General features: G+C 47.3%; 1 protein-coding gene across 4 annotated transcripts; it reads left to right on the top strand.

The window, feature by feature from the left end:
* The first annotated feature begins 1,884 nt into the window (after nucleotides 1-1,884).
* Nucleotides 1,885-19,038, top strand: CAP1 (cyclase associated actin cytoskeleton regulatory protein 1). Of its 4 annotated transcripts, none has more exons than XM_034753985.1 (14): nucleotides 1,910-1,954; nucleotides 2,891-2,958; nucleotides 8,500-8,612; nucleotides 9,605-9,705; nucleotides 10,406-10,483; nucleotides 12,924-13,067; nucleotides 13,156-13,241; nucleotides 14,386-14,491; nucleotides 14,613-14,790; nucleotides 15,480-15,670; nucleotides 15,908-16,031; nucleotides 16,137-16,219; nucleotides 16,753-16,896; nucleotides 17,650-19,038. In XM_034753985.1, exons 3-14 carry the CDS (start codon nucleotides 8,510-8,512, stop codon nucleotides 17,731-17,733), a joined length of 1,422 nt encoding a protein of 473 aa, XP_034609876.1. In that variant the 5' UTR covers nucleotides 1,910-1,954; nucleotides 2,891-2,958; nucleotides 8,500-8,509; the 3' UTR covers nucleotides 17,734-19,038. The 4 variants fall into 4 exon arrangements, with proteins under 4 accessions (XP_034609875.1, XP_034609874.1, XP_034609876.1 ...); XM_034753986.1 differs by having other exon boundaries at nucleotides 1,915-1,954; nucleotides 8,487-8,612; XM_034753984.1 differs by lacking the exon at nucleotides 2,891-2,958 and having other exon boundaries at nucleotides 1,885-1,954; nucleotides 8,487-8,612.
* Nucleotides 19,039-20,381: the final 1,343 nt, after the last annotated feature.

Raw genomic sequence — 20,381 nt, forward strand, 5'->3', positions numbered from 1 at the left:
GTTTCCACTCTGCTGGGAGGCTACTGCACCAGACGTTACCATCTATGGTAACAAAGAGCAGAGGACAGGAAGCGGTGGTAAAGTCAGCAGATCTCACTAGGTTTTCTCCTCCTTCCCCTCCCGTCAATGTGTCCCAGTGGCGTGATGCTGGATATTTTTCCCCTCATGTACAAGAATGAGCCTTAAAAAACAGTTCCATCTCCTCCTCTAAAGCCTTGACTTGAAGAAGCAGCTGGGAATATATTGCAGAAGGGCAATGCTCAGAGCAGTTTGCAGGGGATGAGTAGGGTAAACTCCCCTGTTCTATTCCTGACTCATTATGTGATTTCACTTGACCTCTCTGCCTCAGTTTCCCCATCTATAAAGCAGGGATAACTATTTATCCTCCCTTGGAGATCCTCAGCTGAAAGGTGTTCTAGAAGTTCCATGTGTGATTAATTACAATAGTGCCACTAGCATGCATAGCACTTTACAGCTACAAAAATAAAGGAGACTTGTAGGGAGCACAGAGGCTGCCTCCCTTGGGAAAATATTTCACAATTATCAGACATTTGGTGTAATGCAATGCATTCCAAAGGCCAAAAGTATTTGCTCGTCAGACGTATAATTATGAGCAAGCAATAAAAGGCATCTCTGGCAGGGAAGATTTAGCTGCACCCAGAGAAGGGGAATGAACCCCAGGGACAAGCAAACCCCCATGCTCTCCCCCCCACCATCAATATGGGGGAGCAGAGGCTCATTAAGGTAACACATACGGTAATAATAAAGAGCTTCTCCGGGTTTCCCACCACTGTCCCTGAATTTGCTTTAGACTAAGCTCAGCTCACCGGGTGATGTTCACCTGCCTAGGTCCCTAAATTCCACCTGTAATAGGACTTGTAATAGCTGCTTTTGGCCTGAGATAGGTTAGGAAATGACTTCCCTCCCCAGGCACAGGTGGTTAGGGGGACACCTTTTGTCATTATCATCAAGTGTCTTTCTAGGCATTTCCTAGCACAGCTGGGCCTGTCCCTGCACCCTGAAGAGATGCCCCAGGCAAGGGTGCAGCTAATTTGATAGCAAACTCTCCAGCAACTGTCTCTTATACTATGTTTGTACAACTCACAGTGCAATGCGGCACCAATCTCAGTTTGCACCTAGGCACTACCACAATAAGTATGATGGAGGGGGGACACCTATGCTGTTCCGTCCACAGCCTTCCAGGGCCCATCCTTCAGCTTCTCACTCTGAGTCTGAACTGGTGGTGTTTTCCCTAGGAGCCTCCCCAGGCAGGGGCATCCCCTCGTTCCAAACATCACTGCCTGAAGGTCCCCAGCCTAAGACCCCCTCCCCCTGCTCAGACTCCATGGTTGGGGGCAGGTAGGCCAATTTGCAGCTCAGACTCCATCCCCTGGAAGGTCCCACACTATAGCCCCCTCCAGCTCAGATCCCACCCCCTGGGGGGCCCCAGTCTGTGCACCCCCCAGCTCAGATCCCACCCCCTGGGGGGGCCCAGCCTGTGCACCGCCCAGCTCAGATCCCACCCCCTGGGGGGCCCCCGCCCTTGCCCCCCCCCCCCACCCCCCCCCCCCCTAGGGGACCCCAGCCTGTCCCCCCCCCAGCTCAGACCCCACCCTCTGGGGGTCCCATGCTATAGTCCCCCCAGCTCAGATCCCGCCCCCCTAGGGGACCCCAGCCTGTAGCCCCCCCGCTCTACTCCCTGGGGGCTTAGTCTATAACCCCCACGCCCTCCTCCTTGAATGGGCGCGGTAACCCCGCCGACCACGCCCCACCTCATTGGCCAATCCCGAGCCGCCGTCCCAGAGAGGGGCGTGGCACTCCTCCGGCCCGCCCCCGTGCGTAGTTCCGGTGAGGCTGGAGGCCGGAAGTGGAGGGCGGGGCGGCGCGGCGCGGCGCGGGGGCTGCTGGGCGGTGTCTCCAGGCGGAAGCGGAGGGAGCAGCGAGCGGAGCAGAGGTGAGTGAGGGAGCGGCAGGGCGGGGGGGACCCGCCCGGGCGGGGCGCGCGGCCGCTGGAAGCCAGGGGCAGGCGGGAGCCCCCGCTGCCCGGCCCGGTGGGGGGAGGCCTCGCGGGGGTCAAAGCCCCCCCAGCCTGGGGCACTCGGCTGCCCTGGCTCCGGCAGGGGCCGGCCTCGGGCTCTCCTGGCGCCCTGCCCTGGAGCTGGGGCAGCGTGAGCAGCCGGGCGGCAGGGGTGCCGGGGGGGGAGCTCCATGGGGGGTGCCTGAGAGTGGGTGTGGGAGCAGCCCCCCCCCAGGTCCAGGGCGGGGGGAGGTGATGCCAGAGGGTGGATGTGGGAGCAGGGCTGCCCCCAGGTCCATGGGGGGAAGGGAAGCGGGGTGTGGGAGCAGGGCTGCTCCCTGGTCCTGGGAGGGGGATGCCTGAGGGTGAGTGTGGGGCTGTCCCCCAGGTCTATGGTGGAGAAGGGAAGCGGGGTTGCCTGCCAGGTCCATGGGTGGGGGGGAGTGGGTGTGTGGGAGTAGGGCTGCTCCCAGGTCCATGGCAGGGGACGGTGACTGAAGGGGTGTGGGAGCAGGGCCCCCCCCAGCTCCATGTGGGGGGGAAACAAGGAGATCAGGACTTTCTGTCCCAAACCAAATAACTGTCTCTGAGGTGCTTTTCTGAGCAGATTCTTTTAGCCACACGTTAAGAATTGATGAAGTTTCATTGGGAATATCATTTTAGGGGAAATACTTCTGTTTAGTCGTCACATGAGCTGCTTTCTCTGAATAAAGGGGTTTGCGTGGAAGTGGGAGAGCACTTGTGTGTGTGAAATCTGCTGCTCTAGAAACAAAACAAAGTTAAACAGGTTCACTTAACTATTCAGTAAACAATAAATATTCATATGTGCACTTCTCTTGCTATGGTCAGTTTAATAAAGACTCTTACTTACAGATGTCATCCATTAAGTCAGGAAAAGAGGTTTGAGCTTTTCTGACAACTTCCTGCCCTAACGGTTGGCAGTAAGCAACACTTCTGTTGTCAATAAAATAAACTGTCTGAGCTTAACAGGAAGAGAGCATCCTTTTGATTGTTACTGAAATAAGTAGATCCAAATACTTCGCAGGGGAGTTGCTAAATTCGTGTGTATTCATAAAGCATTTTTCAGTCCTCCGATGGAAGGCTTACTGTACCAGTGTAAAGTGCTGTAGAGCTCTAACGTAGGTCTGATTTCCTCCATTTAGCACTGTTCTATGAATTGAAGTAGGAGAAAAAGTAAGTCATGGTGAAAAAATCCTATGGTGAAAATCTTGTGTGAAATCTGGCTCAAAATCTATAAAGTGGTGATCCCACTCTGCCCCCCCATGCTTGATTTTGCTCTAGTTCTTCTGAATGCCAGTTCTTCACTGTTGACCTATAGTCATTAAACTAAAAGATGAATAGCCATGTGAAATACCCAGCTTTCTGCAGATGTGTAGTGTGATAGATGTATTAGAAAGCAAACCAGAGGTGTAGACTAAAGAGATTGGCATCTCCTGAATGACTCATTCAGACACGAGAGGTGAACTTTAGCACTGTGTCCAATTTCCAACTACAGTACTGCATATGTCTTTTAGTACTGCAGTGCCAAAAGAATTTTCCTTTATTAAAGGACAGGCCAGCTACATCAAACCACTGGTACCTCTCTACATGTCACTCTGATGTTCCCTTTCTCTTGTTCTCTGTACTGCTGTTTTCTCCTCTCACCCTTCCATTTCACTATGAAATTGATGTTATCTTAGTTTTAACTTTCCTGATCAAAATGCAACTGATCATGTCTTCACTATGCTGCTCCACTGTCACATTAAATTGGAGCAGTGGTTCTTCTGTGCTAAAACACAGGATTTGTCATGCCAGCTTCTGGTACCACGCTAGAAGTTGCCAACATCTGAAGTTGCCAACATTAGAGACACATGAGAGTGAAGGATTGGATTGTAGGAAATTAACCTTGGAAAGGCACTCTGTCCTGTTGTAACAAAAGTTAACATTCTTCTCTCAGAAAATCAAATGGGAGAAAAGTTAAAATGGATCTTTGTGTGATCTTGGGGACTCTAGAATACTTCTCAGCTTCTAAGGAGCCCTTTGTGTTATGGTTTATCAGCTTTAGACAAAGCAACTCTACCCAAGGAAGCCTATTCAGAACTCCTTCACTCCTGGATCCATGACACACCGCAGAGTACAATCTCAAACTAGCTTAAATGTTGAGGTTCCAAATTATTTGTAGGATTAGGTGTAGGTTACATACTCCGATTTTAAAAAGAGGGAATCTGTGCTAGACTATTCACCCTGACAGGAAAAGTAGCAAGGTACTTGACAAGTGCAAACAAATGCCAGGTAATTCTAGTGAACAAAGATTACTTCAGAGTCACTTCACTCTATTAACACAACTTCTTTCTACTAAGTTTATTTGGCACTTTTTACCCAGGTAAAACTTCTACTGACTTCAGTGGACGTTGTTACTCAGGAGTGCTGAATAGGGTCCAAATAGGTGGTTGACTTTATCTGTTGTATCTAACAGAATATCATTATGGGATAACTTTCTAAATCAGAAATAAAAAGTTGTCATTCTGAGATATTGGCCCTAAATATCTTCATTTCAGAACCAATGTCAAAAAGTATTTAGACTAGAGAACCTTGTGTCTTGGCAGCCATCAGGGACTAGCAGTAGCAGTGTATTCACTGCTAGCCCTGGCAACTCCCAAGATGCGTCAGATCCTAAATCAGTCACTCTGATTACTGTTCTGCTCTCCTTCAAGTAAAGCCTGACTCAAATGGTGTACTGAACAGCTAGATAGAAACAGATTCTTAAGGTTTTAGAAGATACAAATCTCGGAAATAGTATGAAACCTCTCAGGAGGTCAGCTGAGCATGTCAATTTAAAGTCTTGTATTTTCTCAACTTAATTGTCCCATTTTAGCTCCTCGGGACTGTGGAAACAGGAAGTACTCATAATGCTGTTGGCAACATGAGGCTCACAATGTCTCATACTTTTCAAAAAGTGAATCTGAACAGAGGTGCACATCTAACTCTAAGCTGTGGGAGACTATTGAGAGGTTATAAAACTAACATTCAGTTATCCTCACAAAATTATTAAACTAGATGACAACAACATTAAAGTCTCATATCTTGACCAGCCAAGCTAGAAGTACTTCCCCAAACCAATACAGATTATATCCGGACCTGTTAACTTTACTAAGCACTGGTCTTGGTCTGGTTATCAGAGAGACTGTCAATCCCTGACTGATGCTTCCCAAAATAGAAAACTCCCTCCAGTGCAGTATTGTTTTTCTTGGATTAATTAGCAGTTATTTCTCTTATTGTTTTGAGTCCTGTACAAGGCAGATTGCTAGGTATAGTTGGAAGGCCTGGGTCAGTGCCAGGGTGTGTTGACCTTCAGGCCCTGAGAAAATTATCTTAATTAATGTTGGCGAGTAGCTTAAAACCAAAAATATTTTCAGATATTCTGGAGGTGAATTGATCTCTCGGCCAGAGTGAAATGCGTGGAGGTTCAACAGGAGTTCTTAACTGGCCTGCTAATAGAGCTAAAACTAGTTATAGTTGGTTCTTGAAGACTTGACTTGTAACTATTAACAGAAAAACAACATCTGAAAAACTTCCCATGTAAACAAGACGTAAACCTAAATCCTGGAATATAGCTCCAATGTTGGAGTCTCCTCTGAACATCAAACTCTTGGTTATCCGAAGGGCTAGCCCTGATGTTTGACTTAAGATTTCAGTTCAGAAAGACTTTGAAGTTATCCAGGACACACAGATTGCAGTGGACAAAAATTATCTCTAATGTCCAAGATAGTGGAATCTGTTATTTGTTTGTATCTCATTGCATTAAAGAACTTTAGAGAACCAAGTTAATCTATAAATCGTGGATTCTAGAATTACATTTGTTTCAGCATTTCATGTTCTATTAGATGACTGCTCAACCAGTGCAATAGTACGGTCTTTTTTTCCCTCAGAGTTCTAGTGTCTGGTTTGCAGAGTCTATTCTTATCAACATCAGTATGATTCTTGTCTGTATAATGAGATGTCTCTTTATTTAAATAGCACCCTTGATGCAATTTACATCTGGAGGGTAGAAGAGTGTGCAGCAAGAAGAGTAAGCTATGCTAGGTAGTTCTGGTGAAGGCTGGCTGAAGTGTAGCAGGTTCCTTCCGGAGTTCACATCGCCAGCAATTGTCACTTGGTGCAGTGGCAGGAGAATCAAAGTGATTACTTTATAAGCTGTGTCCTAATGCAGAGGAGGGTACCCATGTCTATCGCAACTAGAAGATGAAATTAATTCTCCATCTGTTATGCGGTGCTAGGTTCACAGAAGTGACCTCAAATGCCATGCATGTACGGTTTTCCTGACACGGGCTACAAGCTGCCCAAGAAGATTCTGACAGATCAGTGGTGGGAATGAGGGAGTCCATCTGAAGTTCTGGGGGAACTTTAATAACATCGCTCTGGTTTCAGCAGCTCGCCTGGGAGGGATGTTGTGCATTCTGCTGTGTACAGGCCTGCAACATGTTGAATTCCTCAGGGTTGGAAACTGCCCTCCATCTGGGCTCTTTCATGTTATTCATAATCCCTATCTGAAATGCAGACGGAGACTTAGGGTAACGGGTCTGATCAGATTAGAGCCCCATATGGACTGGAGTAGGGATCAGTGGTGCAGAATGGCAGCTTTGTCTGCTTGCCTGAGATCCTTTTGGAAACAGGCTTCATTAAAACATGTATGGAACTCGCTTCCCTGAGTTTCTGGAGTGCAGCATCCACAACTGATGGCAGATATGGGGGGTTTATTTTTGTTCCTTCTGGAATACAGGGTGGGAGGGGAGGGGTCAAGAGCTGCAGCTTCTTTGTACAGAGTGGGATTCATGTGTACCTGGGGTCTCCTGCTGAGGTGGGGCACTGCGCTCCTGTGCTTGGTATCCTGCAGCCTAGGAAATAGAAGAGAGTTAATCATAAATGTAGGCAGCATGATCAGCATCACACACGCGCCTCAAACTTCTCTAACTCTTTCTTGCTGTAACTTGTTTAGTAGCTGCTGATCACCTTTCTGTAGTGAACTAGAGGAGATGCTGTTCCAAGGAGGAAATTGCTCTCTTCCTCTCTGAAGTTGAGTAAACATGCTAGGGTGGAACATTGCATCAGACCCCCCCCCCCCCCGTACTCCACCCCCATCCCGTCCTCCTTTCTCCAGTGTTTCAGTGGCTCTTCTGCTGATTCTTCATACAAATGGAGGGATGAGTGACCTTGTTTTTCCTAGTGACATCACTGTTCCTTGTGACTAATGCTGGATCTGGCCTGCATCATCCATGGGACAGGGGAAAATAAACATTTTATAGCACAACTTGGGAGGCTTGCAAACAAAAAGCAAAACTGGTTAAAATCCAAGTCTGATTTATGAGGCAGATCTATTCTCAGCTTTTTAAATATAGCCGAACAAATCTAGTTTCCCTTTTGAGTATGTTAGCGCCAGTGACTGAAGGTGAAATTCTTCCTGTTAAGGTTCTGAGCTCTGGAGGCCGTCTGCAGTAAAAGGAAGTTGTGTGTTCAGGCTGCCATCGTGATTCATGCTTCAAAATGTCTTAATGTATGGTGATAAGATGGAAGCGGGTGGCTGGCTGGTTGCTGACCCCTCCCTGCATTCCCTTTGCGTTAGTGTTCAGAGGGTGAATTCTGAAGCTGTCTGGTGCTGAGCAGAGCAGGAAAGTTTTATTATACTTCTCCAAATGAGAAGCTTAAATGACTTGTGTGCCTACATCGCCCTGGTCCATCGCTGGGAGACTAGTTCCCTCAGTATAGATACAACAGCATCTAGATAGAAAGTATTAACAGGGGACACATTGTTTCAGAAGCAGCGTCCTATTCTTCTCTTATGCAGCTGCTTGTCTTGGCATGTGCCAGAGCATGTCTGGGTTTAGCATGCTAATTCCGTGGGTTGAGACATTGCTGGAGTCTTGGAATTCAGGGGTGGGTGTGGCCACCTCAAATGTATTTGCGGAATCAAAACCACCAAATCTTATCTGCAATTAACTCTTCCTAGCGAAGCCATTATACATGTAGAAAAAGAACCGACCCTTCGATAGCAATCCTACAAGAAGTCAGTTATGGTCATAATCAGAGCTGTGGTCAGTTTTCCTGTCGTCTATAAAATTCTAGGCAGGGTCTTACACCTCACCTACCGCCACGGTATCTGAGCACTTACAACAAAATATCTGGAAGTTCTCCTTGTCAGTCTAGCATGGATGTGCTATGAATTGCTAGGCAGTAGACACTATTTGGTAATTATGGATTGGCCCATGGAGCCCTCTGGCAGCTGGGTAATCAGAAGAGTTATCTGAACAATGGGTAAGCGTGCGACGGAGTCTAAAATGCCTAAAGTGGATGATGTGAGGCTAGAATAAGATTCCCCGTCTGATTGGGGAACGACTAACATTCAGAATGCTAAGTAAGCCCATCAGACTGAGCATTCCCTTGATGATGTGTGCGAGGCGCTAATGGTGAGTAGTCTCTCTCTGCAGGTGGTGAGCAATGACTGAGATGCAAAGCTTGGTTGAGCGGTTGGAGAAGGCTGTGGGTCGCTTGGAAGCTGTGTCCCAAAGCCCCGGCATGTATGGAGATGGCTCTTCCAAAGGTAGGGACCCTCTGCTGCAAATCCCTGTATCAATACTGGACACATTGCATTGTGCTGGACGCTGAAAGTGCCGATTCTGGAAGGCAGATGCTGCGCAGAGCCTGCACGCTGATGTTGTATAAGCCTGAATAGCTGTACCAGGAGGGGAAGTGAGTTTCACACAGATAACATGTCGACATACGCACACATGCAGGGGGGGGCCTGTGGTTACTGTACTGTTAAAACAAGAACTTCCTGCGGGTGCAGTACTTCCCTTGTCTCCTTACAGCCAAGCTACTTTCTTACGCAAAAGTACATTTAGACCAGCATCCACCTGCATGCTTGAGGATCAGCAGCCGCAGCCGCCACCGCCTTATATACGCTCTGACTTGCACAATCCTACTCACAAAGTGCTCTGCAAAACTTCAGTGTAAGGAGGGTGGCAGCATTTGCTGAAAATAGATTCATAGATTCTAGGACTGGAAGGGACCTCGAGAGGTCATCGAGTCCAGTCCCCTGCCCGCATGGCAGGACCAAATACTGTCTAGACCATCCCTGATAGACATTTATCTAACCTACTCTTAAATATCTCCAGAGATGGAGATTCCACAACCCCCCTAGGCAATTTATTCCAGTGTTTAACCACCCTGACAGTTAGGAACTTTTTCCTAATGTCCAACCTAGATCTCCTTTGCTGCAGTTTAAACCTATTGCTTCTGGTTCTATCCTTAGAGGCTAAGGTGAACAAGTTTTCTCCCTCCTCCTTATGACACCCTTTTAAATACCTGAAAACTGCTATCATGTCCCCTCTCAGTCTTCTCTTTTCCAAACTAAACAAACCCAGTTCTTTCAGCCTTCCTTCATAGGTCATGTTCTCAAGACCTTTAATCATTCTTGTTGCTCTTCTCTGGACCCTTTCCAATTTCTCCGCATCTTTTTTAAAATACTCCCAAATGCTTCCAGTCTGAGTCCATCTGCTCCCCTTAACGCTGTGCCCTGTTCTGTTTCCGCAGGAATGGCTGCGTATGTGCAAGCTTTCGACACTCTCCTGGCTGGTCCAGTAGCAGAATATATGAAGATCAGCAAAGATATTGGTGGCGACGTTCAGAAACATGTAAGGATTTAGCTTCCTTCTCATGTTGTAAATATATGGCTGACCACTACTCTAGACTTTTAAGGGCTGAGTAAGAGAAGTTGTTGAGCTTTGCCTCCCTTTCCCCACTCCCTAGAGCAAAGCACTAATCTTGGAGGATTCAACACAGGATAACCCACAGGAGATCTCCATCTACCTCTCTTTTGTGTATCCCTCTAAGTGGGAACAGAACTGCCCCGTTATAGTGTTGGTAAATTTTTGTCTATCCTGACTCATCAATTTCTATTGAACGTCTCTCCAAGAACAGGGAGAGATTAAAACCAGACCAGATGGCCCAGAATCAGCTGTCTTCACAACCAAACCATGCAAGGGAGGCCAAAAAGATGGACTGGTCCCTGTAAATACACCTGATATCTACATGTAGTTACATTGTTCTGTCTAGCTATGTTCTGTGGCCCCCATTACCAGAGTATTTGACCACCTCACAATCTATTATATATTTATCTTTTCAATGCCCCATTAGGTAGGGAGCACTATTATCCGCATTTTACAAATGGGGAACTAAAACCATGAGAGGCCAAGTGACTTGCCCGGGGTCACTCAGGACATCTGTGATGGAGCAGGGAATTGAACTCTGATCTCCTGAATCCCAGGCTAGCACACTGACCACACTGTCTGTGTAAACAATGTGTAACTTTTTTTTTTCCCCCTTCCTTATAAGGCTGAAATGGTCCATACAGGCCTGATGACCAAGAGGGTTCTCCTGGTGACAGCATCACAATGTCAGCAGCCATCAGCGGTAAGTCTGGAGAATCCTAACATAGGTCACTCAGAGCTGCATAGGTCTTGGCTAATTGGGAGGAAAACAGCGAAAGCTGAGGACTCTAGGCCCTTAAAATTGCTCCTCAAGAAACCTATCTGGAGTGGAGGTGACTCCTTCGTCCGTGAGTTCGCACTCTTCTGATCAGAATAGCGTGCGCAGAGTCTAGTTCCAGAAACTGACTCAAGACTCACTGAAACTAGTAGAAAATGCTGAGTATTTTATGGATTTGCTGTAACTACCTAAGCTTGTACAATGCACAGGTGGCTCCTTCTCATACCTGACAGCCGGTACTTGGCTCATATTTCACTTGGCATCAATACTAGATGCAGTTCCTATTTGTTAAGCCACTACAAACTGGCCGGGGGGAAGTTCAGGCTTGAAATTAGACGAAGGTTTCTGACCGTCAGAGGGGTGAAATATTGGAACGGCCTTCCGAGGGAAACGGTGGGGGCGAAGGACCTGTCTGGTTTTAAGATTAAGTTGGATAAGTTTATGGAGGGAATGGTTTAATGGTAAAACATAGTAGCCAAGGAAAACCAAGCAATGGTACATGAATAGCATAATGGCCAACAAGGGTTAGGCTAGAGACTCTTGCCTATATGCTCGGGGTATTACTGATCGCCATATTTGGGGTCGGGAAGGAATTTTCCTCCAGGGTAGATTGGCTGAGCCTCTGGAGGTTTTTCGCCTTCCTCCGCAGCATCGGGCAGGGATCACTAGCAGGAGGGTCTCAGCCGATTGAAGTCACTAAAACACAGGATTGGGGACTTCAACGGCAGAGTCCAGGGAAGGGTATTGCGGCCTGCAGCATGCAGGGGGTCAGACCAGATGATCATAATGGTCCCTTCTGACCTTAAAGTCTATGAGTCTATGAGAATTACAGAACAGAACCTGTGAGATGACAGCGGCACTGGGAATTGAGCAAACAATATTTAGCATTATATGGTGTTTGTAAGTCCTCAAAGCATTACACGAAGATTCTTACCTAGGTAGCATAGGTGTCTGGCTCAATGCTGTGATACCCGAATAATGGCTAGAGTCTTAAGATCAGTTTTCCTTAGTAAGCAGATCAACAGTTCCTCCCATGCTGCAGCTTCTCTGCCTGGGAGGGGAGTCTGATCCTGCATGCATTGGTTTTCTTCTACTTCGACTTCTCTCGTGATATGTTATGCACCTTTTCCTGTCCTTGCAATGTCCCAGTGGGAGAACTACCACCTCTGCTAATGCTACTTCAGGATGTCAGAATTTCTGTGCTGCTTGCCCTTTCATTGCAAAGTAGAGTATCACAGTTCAGCTTCAGGGTTCTGTTTCCCTCTTAAACCAGACTGCCTAGGACACAGAAGTCTGCATAGAAGGCCTTCAGCCCAGGAACCCATTTACCAATTCAACAGATCTGAGACAAGTAAGCCTTGTTTAGAGTGGCTTACTCGTAGCCTTTAATTCCTAGATAGCTTTTTGTAAAGTCTAGTCAATTCTGGAGCAGGCACGCCCTTGTTTCAGATGCCAAATACTTGAATTCTCTAAAGCTTGTTTACTCAAGCATACCCTTACCCGATCATGGCTCTCGATCAGAGCTTCCCAAACAGTAGCCAGGAGTACTTGCTGGTGGTCCGAGAGAGTTAGCTGTCCTCCTTTCCATCTGCAACTGAGCAGATAGGAAAGAACAACAAAATGCAGAGCGCAAACAGACTCTTCTTAAAGACACAACACTCTTTGCACTTAAAGAGCTTTAAAAAAAATCTGCCTATATTCTACTCCGTATATATCGCTGCTGACACAGTGAGAGGTATGATCACAAATGGAAAGGAGGTTGTCCATGAGACCATCTCTGATATGGTTCTTGCTCTTAACGTTTGTCCTATAGTAGAGCAGACCAACCAAATGACCTGGGAAAGCTACTTCTGAGCAACTGATCTCCTATGTCCAAATCTCTGAATAGACACCACAGAGCAAGACACTTTGTGAATATTTAAGCATAAAAAAAAAAATTGAATTGAATTCACAGAAGTAACTTGATTTAAAGTCCAACTCTCTTTCTCTTTAACTCACCCTGTCAAGTTTAGATACTGGAGCGACTTGGTTTATAATGAACCTGTAACGTGTGCCCGAAAACCAAGACCACAAAGGAATTTGAAAAGCATCTGAATACTACAGAATCTCTAAAAGGCTATTCCTGTCTTCATTATTGATGAGATTTGTCTCAAAGTGCCTCTTGGCTTCTGCATTAGTCACAATTTCTGGCCTACTTCCATAGCACTAGTCCAACACTAAACTACAGGAGAGCGTGGGTGGGGGCTGTAATTGGAACACTGGCAGTACAAAGCTTGTACAAGAGCAGTAGCTTAGGCTTGTGCCAGTTGGATTCCATCTAAGAATGGCTCTCTCTGTTTGCCACCCATCCCCTTCTGTGTCGCAGAATAACTTCTCAACGCTACTGAAACCCATTTCAGAGCAAATCCAGGTGGTGCAGAACTTCCGGGAGAAAAATCGTGGCAGCAAACTGTTCAATCACCTATCCGCTGTCAGTGAGAGCATCCCGGCACTGGGCTGGATGGCTATGGTAAGGACTAAAGTGGGTCCTGGGTGTGGGGGAGGCTGGGATTGCTGCTGCAACAGGCCCTGGTTCTAATATGTTGTGTCTTCTCTAGGCCCCAAAGCCTGGTCCCTACGTGAAGGAAATGATGGATGCGGCCATGTTTTACACCAACCGGGTCCTCAAGGAATACAAGGATGTGTAGGTCCAGCTTCGCTCTGCAAAGCAGGAGGGATGCAGACAGCTGAATACGGAAATTTCAGTTCCTTGATCTAACTGTGGAGGGGCATGTGGCCCCCCTAGCATGCAGTCCTGAAGGATTAAGATAATAAAATACCTTGGTTCCAGAGAACAGCATCTGCTGTGCTGGTCTGGTATTGCACCTTACTAATACACCGTTTAACCTGAGAGAACCCTGCCAGCTTCAGCCAAGTCACTTAAAGTTAAACAATACCTAGTTCTTACGTACAAGCCTTTCATCAGTAGACCACAAAGTGTTTCACAGTCTTGAATGTAGTTATCCTCCCAACGCCCCTGGGAGGCAGTGCTGTTATCCCTATTGTACAGATGGGGAACTGAGGCACAGAGACTGTGACTTGCCGGAGGTCACACATGCTGTCTGTAGCAGAGCAGAGAATTGAAGCTGAGTTTCCCAAGTCCTAGCTAGTGCCCTATCCCCTTCATTGGTCTCCAGAATGTGGAAATCAGACAGCTGTGAACAAAGCCCTAATGCAAGCTGAACCAGCAAGAACGATGACCTCTCTGAAGCCTTGCCTAGTAAACTTAATACCACTCCTTTCCTTTAGCAGTGGCAGGGTGTGTTTAATACACCTCAGCTTCAGAAACAGCTACATTCCCATAAATATATTGACTTTGACAGGTTTTCTTAGATTTATGATATTGGGCAAATCGATGGTAGCAAGTGCATTGGCGTCCCTCGTGTGTCCACTCCATCCAGTAACCCTCTTGGCTCTTTTCCCCTACGCAGTAAGACATCTTTCCAATATGTTCTGCCAATTGAGCATCACCCAGTAGGGTTTAGTTTGTTGCGGGTGTTTTGTTCTGCAGTCTGTGGACCTCTGACTAGGTGCGGAGGGCTAGCATTCAACAGTAACTGGCTTACTGACCCGAACGCCCCACTGTCTAATTGCGCACAGTAGCCCTCAGGGCTGGGGATTGTAGCCGTTTGCTCTCTCCTTACATTGGTGTTGCTACTCAGCTCCAAATAATCTTTGCAAGCTAGGGGACAGGGACACTTAAGGATCCAGTTACAGCCCCATGGCTTTAGATCTTTCTTGGAGAATCCCTTGCACTACTTAGCTTGTCTTGATCTTTGTCCCCTTAGAGATAGGAAACATGTGGACTGGGTGAAAGCTTATCTGAATATCTGGGCAGAGCTGCAGACCTACATCAAAGAGTATCACACCACTGGGCTGACCTGGAGCAAAACGGTGAGTGCTGACTGTATGTTGGCAATCAGTACTTCGTAACCTAGGGAATCTAATGTTACGGGGACTGTTCCAGCAAGTAGTGATCACACAAGTTTAACTCCCTCTCGGGCATCTCTTACAGGGTCCTATAGCAAAAGAGGTGGGCAATGCACCTGCAGCACCCCCAACTGGTGGTGCTCCTCCACCGCCTGGTCCTCCCCCACCTCCTGCTCCAGGCCCCACAAACTCCGGTTCAGATGACTCTGTGTCCCGCTCAGCACTGTTTGACCAGATCAATCAGGGAGAAGGCATTACCTCCGGTAAGCAAACTGGGCAACTGAAGGCTGGTGGTGGGCAGCCATTTGGCTAGTAGGTCAACGAAAGAAAACATTCTAGGTTAAGTCTGCATGGGGTTCTGGGTCACTTATCTGCAAACCCTAAAAAACTACCTCTGGGATGCAGGAGTTCTGTTACTTAATAGCGTTCCCAGGATGAATGGGCTTGGACTGCTCAGAACATCAGATATACAAAAGAGCATGGTTAGGATATTGTAGTTTAAAAACTAGCGGGGAGGTGGGGGAGGAGACTTTTGCATGTGCAAACCTGCACACAAATTACCATTTGCATGTTCAATGACGGGGTGAAACGAAGCTCATGAAAACTTGGTCCTAGATTTACCTCTTCCCTACAGAGAGTGTAACAGCTGTGGAATACTGGCTCTAGTTCTAAACATAACACTTTAAATCTAGCTCTCAATCTCATATCATTAAATGCTAAAAGCACTTAACTCTCTTCCAGGTCCCTTTCTTCATAGCAAGCATTCATGTTCAGTGTAGCTTATAAACTCTTGAAGCAGAGAACTTGTTTTATGGGTCCTCAAAGATTTCAGCAGACTGCTGTTGTAATAGCTGCTGACTTCTGGTACTTGTTAAACTTGGATCTTGCGCACCTAGTAACTTAGCATTATCCAACCAAATGATGTCTGAAGTAACAGCGATTTCTCTTGTAGCCCTGAAACATGTTTCAGATGATATGAAGACTCACAAGAACCCAGGGCTAAAGAATCAAGGTGGCCCTGTCCGAACAGGACCCAAACCATTCACCGCTCCCAAACCTGCCTGTGCAGCTAACCCACCCAAAAAATCATCCCCAAAGAAGGAACCGGCAATGCTAGAGCTGGAGGGCAAGAAGTGGAGAGTGGTGAGTGTCCATGTGACAGCCCAGACTGGCTGCTAGAGTGATGGGAATTCAATAGCAGAAGATGGCCCACAAACATCTTTTCTTTGAAATAACTAGAAGGTGTCAGCTTGAAGGAACAAGCCCTCTCTGCAGCCTTGTGAATTCTTCAGAGGAGAGAAGGTGACATGACACCTCCACACTTCACTCTGTAGCTCTTTAGGGAAACAAGAGTAACTGGTATTTGTCACCCCTTTTCAGGAAAACCAGGAGATGGCCTCCAACCTGGTGATCAGTGACACAGAGCTGAAGCAGGTAGCATATATTTACAACTGCACGAACAGTACACTCCAAATCAAGGGCAAAATCAATTCCATCACAGTGGGTAAGTGCTGTGGTCCAAAGGGGCTGGCCTTCTGTATGCTGGCACATCAAAGGGCAGGATCTGGAGTGGGGGTTGTAGCTCTGAGCTCTTCTTTCTCCCCTGCAGATAACTGTAAGAAGCTAGGTCTGGTGTTTGATGATGTGGTGGGCATCGTGGAGATCATAAACTGCAGGGACATTAAAGTTCAGGTAACTACCCACAACCCTCCTTGTGACTGACTGTATAGAACTGTGCCCTGCGTTATGCGGTGGTGCCTTTACAGGTTCACTTTGCAGGACACAATCTAATGAAGCCTCTCTAGAAAACACATCGAACTCTTTCCATACAGGGGTTTTCAAACCGCACTGGAGCAAGCTGTCTAAACTGGGTTGCAGAATGGAAAACAAACTCCTCAGACTGAGCATAGATTCTGGATGGATTATCCACCCTAAGGAAGGCAGTGTAATCTAGTAGCTAAAGCAAGGGGCTGAGAGTAGGAGTCTGTTCTAATTTCTATCCCGCCATTCGATTTGTGGGGATGGGCAAGTTGCTCAATCTCCATTAGCCTTTCGTCTGACCTTCTGTGGAACAAAGTTAATATTTGCTTCCCTCCAGAGAGATGGTAGAGTTCAGTGTAGAAGACTTAATCCCTGGAGGATAATGTAAAACAATGAACTATAGCGGTTCCCTGGGATAAGCGGATGCTACTGTAACCACCTCCCTGCTGTGTTTTCCTCACTAGGTAATGGGTAAAGTGCCAACAATTTCCATCAACAAGACAGATGGATGCCACGTGTATCTGAGCAAGAGCTCCCTAGAATGTGAGATTGTCAGTGCCAAGTCTTCAGAGATGAACGTCCTCATCCCCACAGAGAGTGGTGACTTTGTAAGTGTTTCCTCTTCCCGAAATGAGTGGGAGAGCTGTGAGGGGCGGAGTGAACAGAGGGGCGGGGCTTGTTCAATGACAGGAATCAGAGTGATTAAGAAGCATAGCATCGCTTCAGGTCACATCTTGTTCCATTGTCTTACTGAGACAAAAACTAACCCCTCCCAGGGAAGGCAGTTCATTGAAGGACCTGCCAATTGAGCCCTTCTCTGGTAGCTAGATACTGCCCCAGATTCCACCCTTTATATGATGGATTCTAGAAACCCATCAGACTTAAGATGTAGGTGTCTTCCCTTGATCTGTCTTCTCTGAAGCCAAATTCACTAGCCCCTAACCAGATGGCGCTCACTATGAAGACACTGTTGTTGGAAGTAATGCTTGACCCTCCTAGGTCCAGTGGGGAATGAAATGTGGCTATGGTTACAAAGTGTGATATTAACTTTACACTTCTTCAATTTAATCTTCTAGAAAAAGCTGTGACTTGTTAAATGTAGCTCTACTCACCAAACCAGTTCTTGGTCTTTATTTGGAATTTAAATCAAATTTTGTCCGTCCTTTCTGCCCGTGTCCCAAATGACATATCTGCAGTGCTCAAAACACTACAGAGCAATACGGAAAGGGGGGTAGTAGCTTCCTAGTGCAGTGCAAATGATTCTTTGTCTGCCACTAAGATTGTCAGGCTAGGCGGGACAGGAATAGTCTCGTCTTTCATATAAACCAGACTTTTCACTACAGATTTCTTTCATCCTCCAGAACGAGTTCCCTATCCCTGAACAGTTCAAGTCCCTGTGGAACGGGCAGAAGCTGGTTACCAGCGTGACGGAAATTGCTGGCTAAGCAGAATGGCATTGGGACTTGTGCCTCCCCTTGCCCTGGCTGTGGGACAAATCTGCTTTCAGACGATTCTCTTAGATTTCCTGTACCTTTCTGCTCTCAAACTGCTTCTCTGTCTTCTACCTGAGAGACACAGCTACCTGCCTTCGCTGAAATACCTCGGGCTGGGCTTTGGTGTAGGGTGGCGGGTCAGTTGATCATCTGCATCTATCAGCAGGAAGGTGCATCACCCCCCCTCCTTGTCAGATCTAACCTCACCAATCAATCACATCTGACTTCTGGCGAACTTCAGAGCCAGGATGGGTGGTTGGCTTTCAGATTGTTCCATGGGTTTGGTATTGTGGTATCTTCAGACAAATTGTTCGTGTGGGAAAGGAATGTTGTCTGTCTTTGAATTGACATAATGGTGTCCCTATCAGGGTCCATCGTTCCTAGCTTGGTAAGTTGAGCTGGCAAGTGTGTTTCAGGAAGGTACTGGGAGCTGCTACTAACTCCAGCTGTGTGTACTAATCAGTCAGTGGCATTACAAGATGTGGGGAATGGCTTTGCTGGACCAAAGGCTGAGGACTGGGCGTGTAGCATTCCACCGTAAGTTTCCCTTTCAACGCTCCTATTTGCTCTGTGTAATTCTCTTTGTGCCATGATGGGGAGCTTTGCAGTCAACAGGTGCCACGGAAGACTGCATTGGAGTAAATGATCTACTCTGCTGTCTGTCCAGGGTTAGAAGCTGAAGTGTCCACTTCCCTATGAGCCCTTCTCCAAAAGGGATCTTCACCCAAGGGGTTCCTTCTAAGCAGCTGAACTCAAGTTCAGTCTTCCAAGACAGTTCTTCTGAACCTGTCTCTCCTTCCTAGCGAGGGATGCTTCTTCATTCCCCATTCAGTATTTGTTTTGTAAACAAGAGTTCGACTAAGTCAGTTCCATTGGTCATCCTCACTCATGCTTAGTTACTATAGAATGTGAAACTGTTCTCAGCCTCTCCCCTTCCCCTGTTGCTTGGCTCTTTACTCTGCTGGAGGCTTGCAGCCTCTTTTCCAGGGCCTGCATTGACCCTAAAGGGAGCTGCACATGCTTGCCCTTCGTGTTTCCCTGTCTCTGGTGACATCCGCATATCTGACTGCATTTCCTCTGTACGTTGTCCATGGTTTTTTCTCTAGGATGAAACTCACAAAATATGCAAATTTTTTTTATTTTGAGACTGTCCTGTAACTTGTACTCATCTTCTCCTGAGGCTTGTGGAAAAAACTTTTCTTATGTACTTAAAATCATACAGAAGATAGAATAAAGTTCATGCCAATCTGCTCATTACACTAGCCCTTGTTTGCTGTTCAGAAGGGATATACTGGAGTGCAGCTAGGAAACTTCTTGTTGCTAAAAACATACCTCAGGTTGTTGAGAATGCGGATTGACACCCCCACTGCCACCCCCTGCTGCTCAATGGGTCTGTTAGTGGATAGATCAGAATTGTGTGTGGGTGCAAAGCTTATTGCAGGACCAGCCACTAAGTGGAGAGCACTGACACTCCTAGTACTATTTTCCTTTTTTCAAACTCACACTGCTAGCACCCTTGCTGAGGAAGGGAATCTGTCAGTGGTAGGGCAGTAAGAGAGGTTATCCCTTAGTTCATTAGGCAGCTGTAAAACATTCTTTATTAAAGAGAATCAACATTGAACCAGTGCAAAACAGTAGCTAGCCAGCCCACAGCCCTCACCCCTGCACCCCAACCCTCTTCCCCAGCCTTGAGCCCCCTCCCACACCCCAAACCCCTCAAAAAGCTTTTAATAATCATTGAAAACTTAATCCATAACCCACTCCCTCCCATGAGCCAGCACCCCTTCCCGCAGCTGTAATGCTGTCTTCTCCCCTGTTTCTACAAACATGCATCCTTAAATCTAAGTGGTGGTCCTCACTCTATGGGCCTTATCTAAACTAGTTATGTTTGTTAGGATTAACCTAAGTATCCTGACCGAGGGACAGGAATGTGGTTAGAACAAAGCTCTGTTAAAACTGAGACTACCCAGTCTCAAATGGCTCAGCTGTTAAACTATAGCAGTGGTTTTAAAACTTCAGGTCATGACCCAGGGACCCTGGCAGCCAGCCAGTAAAAATTAGCAGTCCCTACCTGTTCTGAGTCTGACACCATGCTGCGCCCCGGAAGCAGCCAGCAGCAGGTCCGGCTCTTAGGCAGAGGGGCCACAGGGCTCTGTGCGCTGCCCCTACCCTGAGCACCAGCTCTGGACTCCCAATGGCTGGAAACCAACCAATGGGAGTGGGGCAGTGCCTGTGGGCAAGAGCTTTGTGGAGCTGCTTGCATGCCTCCACCTAGGAGCCGGACCTGCTGCTAGCTGCTTTTGGGGCGCAGCACAGTCCGTGGTGCCAGGACAGATGGGAAACCTGCCTCTGCACCCCAGCTGCGCCACTGACCAGGAGCTGCCGGAGATAAACCCACACCTCAATCTCCTGCCCCAGCCCTGAGCCCCCCAAACCCCTCATCCCCACCCCAGAGACTGCACACAGAGCCCTGACCCCCTCCTGCACTCCCTGCCCCAGCCCAGAGCCCCATCCCATACCCTGAACCCCTCATTCCCATCTCCAACCCACAGCCCTCACCCCTGCACCCCAACCCTCTTCCCCAGCCTTGAGCCCCCTCC

Source organism: Trachemys scripta, chromosome 20 (genome assembly GCF_013100865.1).
Source record: "Trachemys scripta elegans isolate TJP31775 chromosome 20, CAS_Tse_1.0, whole genome shotgun sequence".
NCBI lineage: Eukaryota > Metazoa > Chordata > Testudines > Emydidae > Trachemys > Trachemys scripta.

What these genes read in the sequence shown, in the direction of transcription:
- CAP1 (XM_034753984.1), top strand. Translation starts at nt 8,510, where the DNA reads ATGACTGAGATGCAAAGCTTGGTTGAGCGGTTGGAGAAGGCTGTGGGT. An exon ending in AATCAATTCCATCACAGTGG is followed by an intron (nt 16,032 to 16,136) that starts GTAAGTGCTGTG and finishes TCTCCCCTGCAG; the next exon opens with ATAACTGTAAGAAGCTAGGT. An exon ending in GCAGGGACATTAAAGTTCAG is followed by an intron (nt 16,220 to 16,752) that starts GTAACTACCCAC and finishes TTTCCTCACTAG; the next exon opens with GTAATGGGTAAAGTGCCAAC.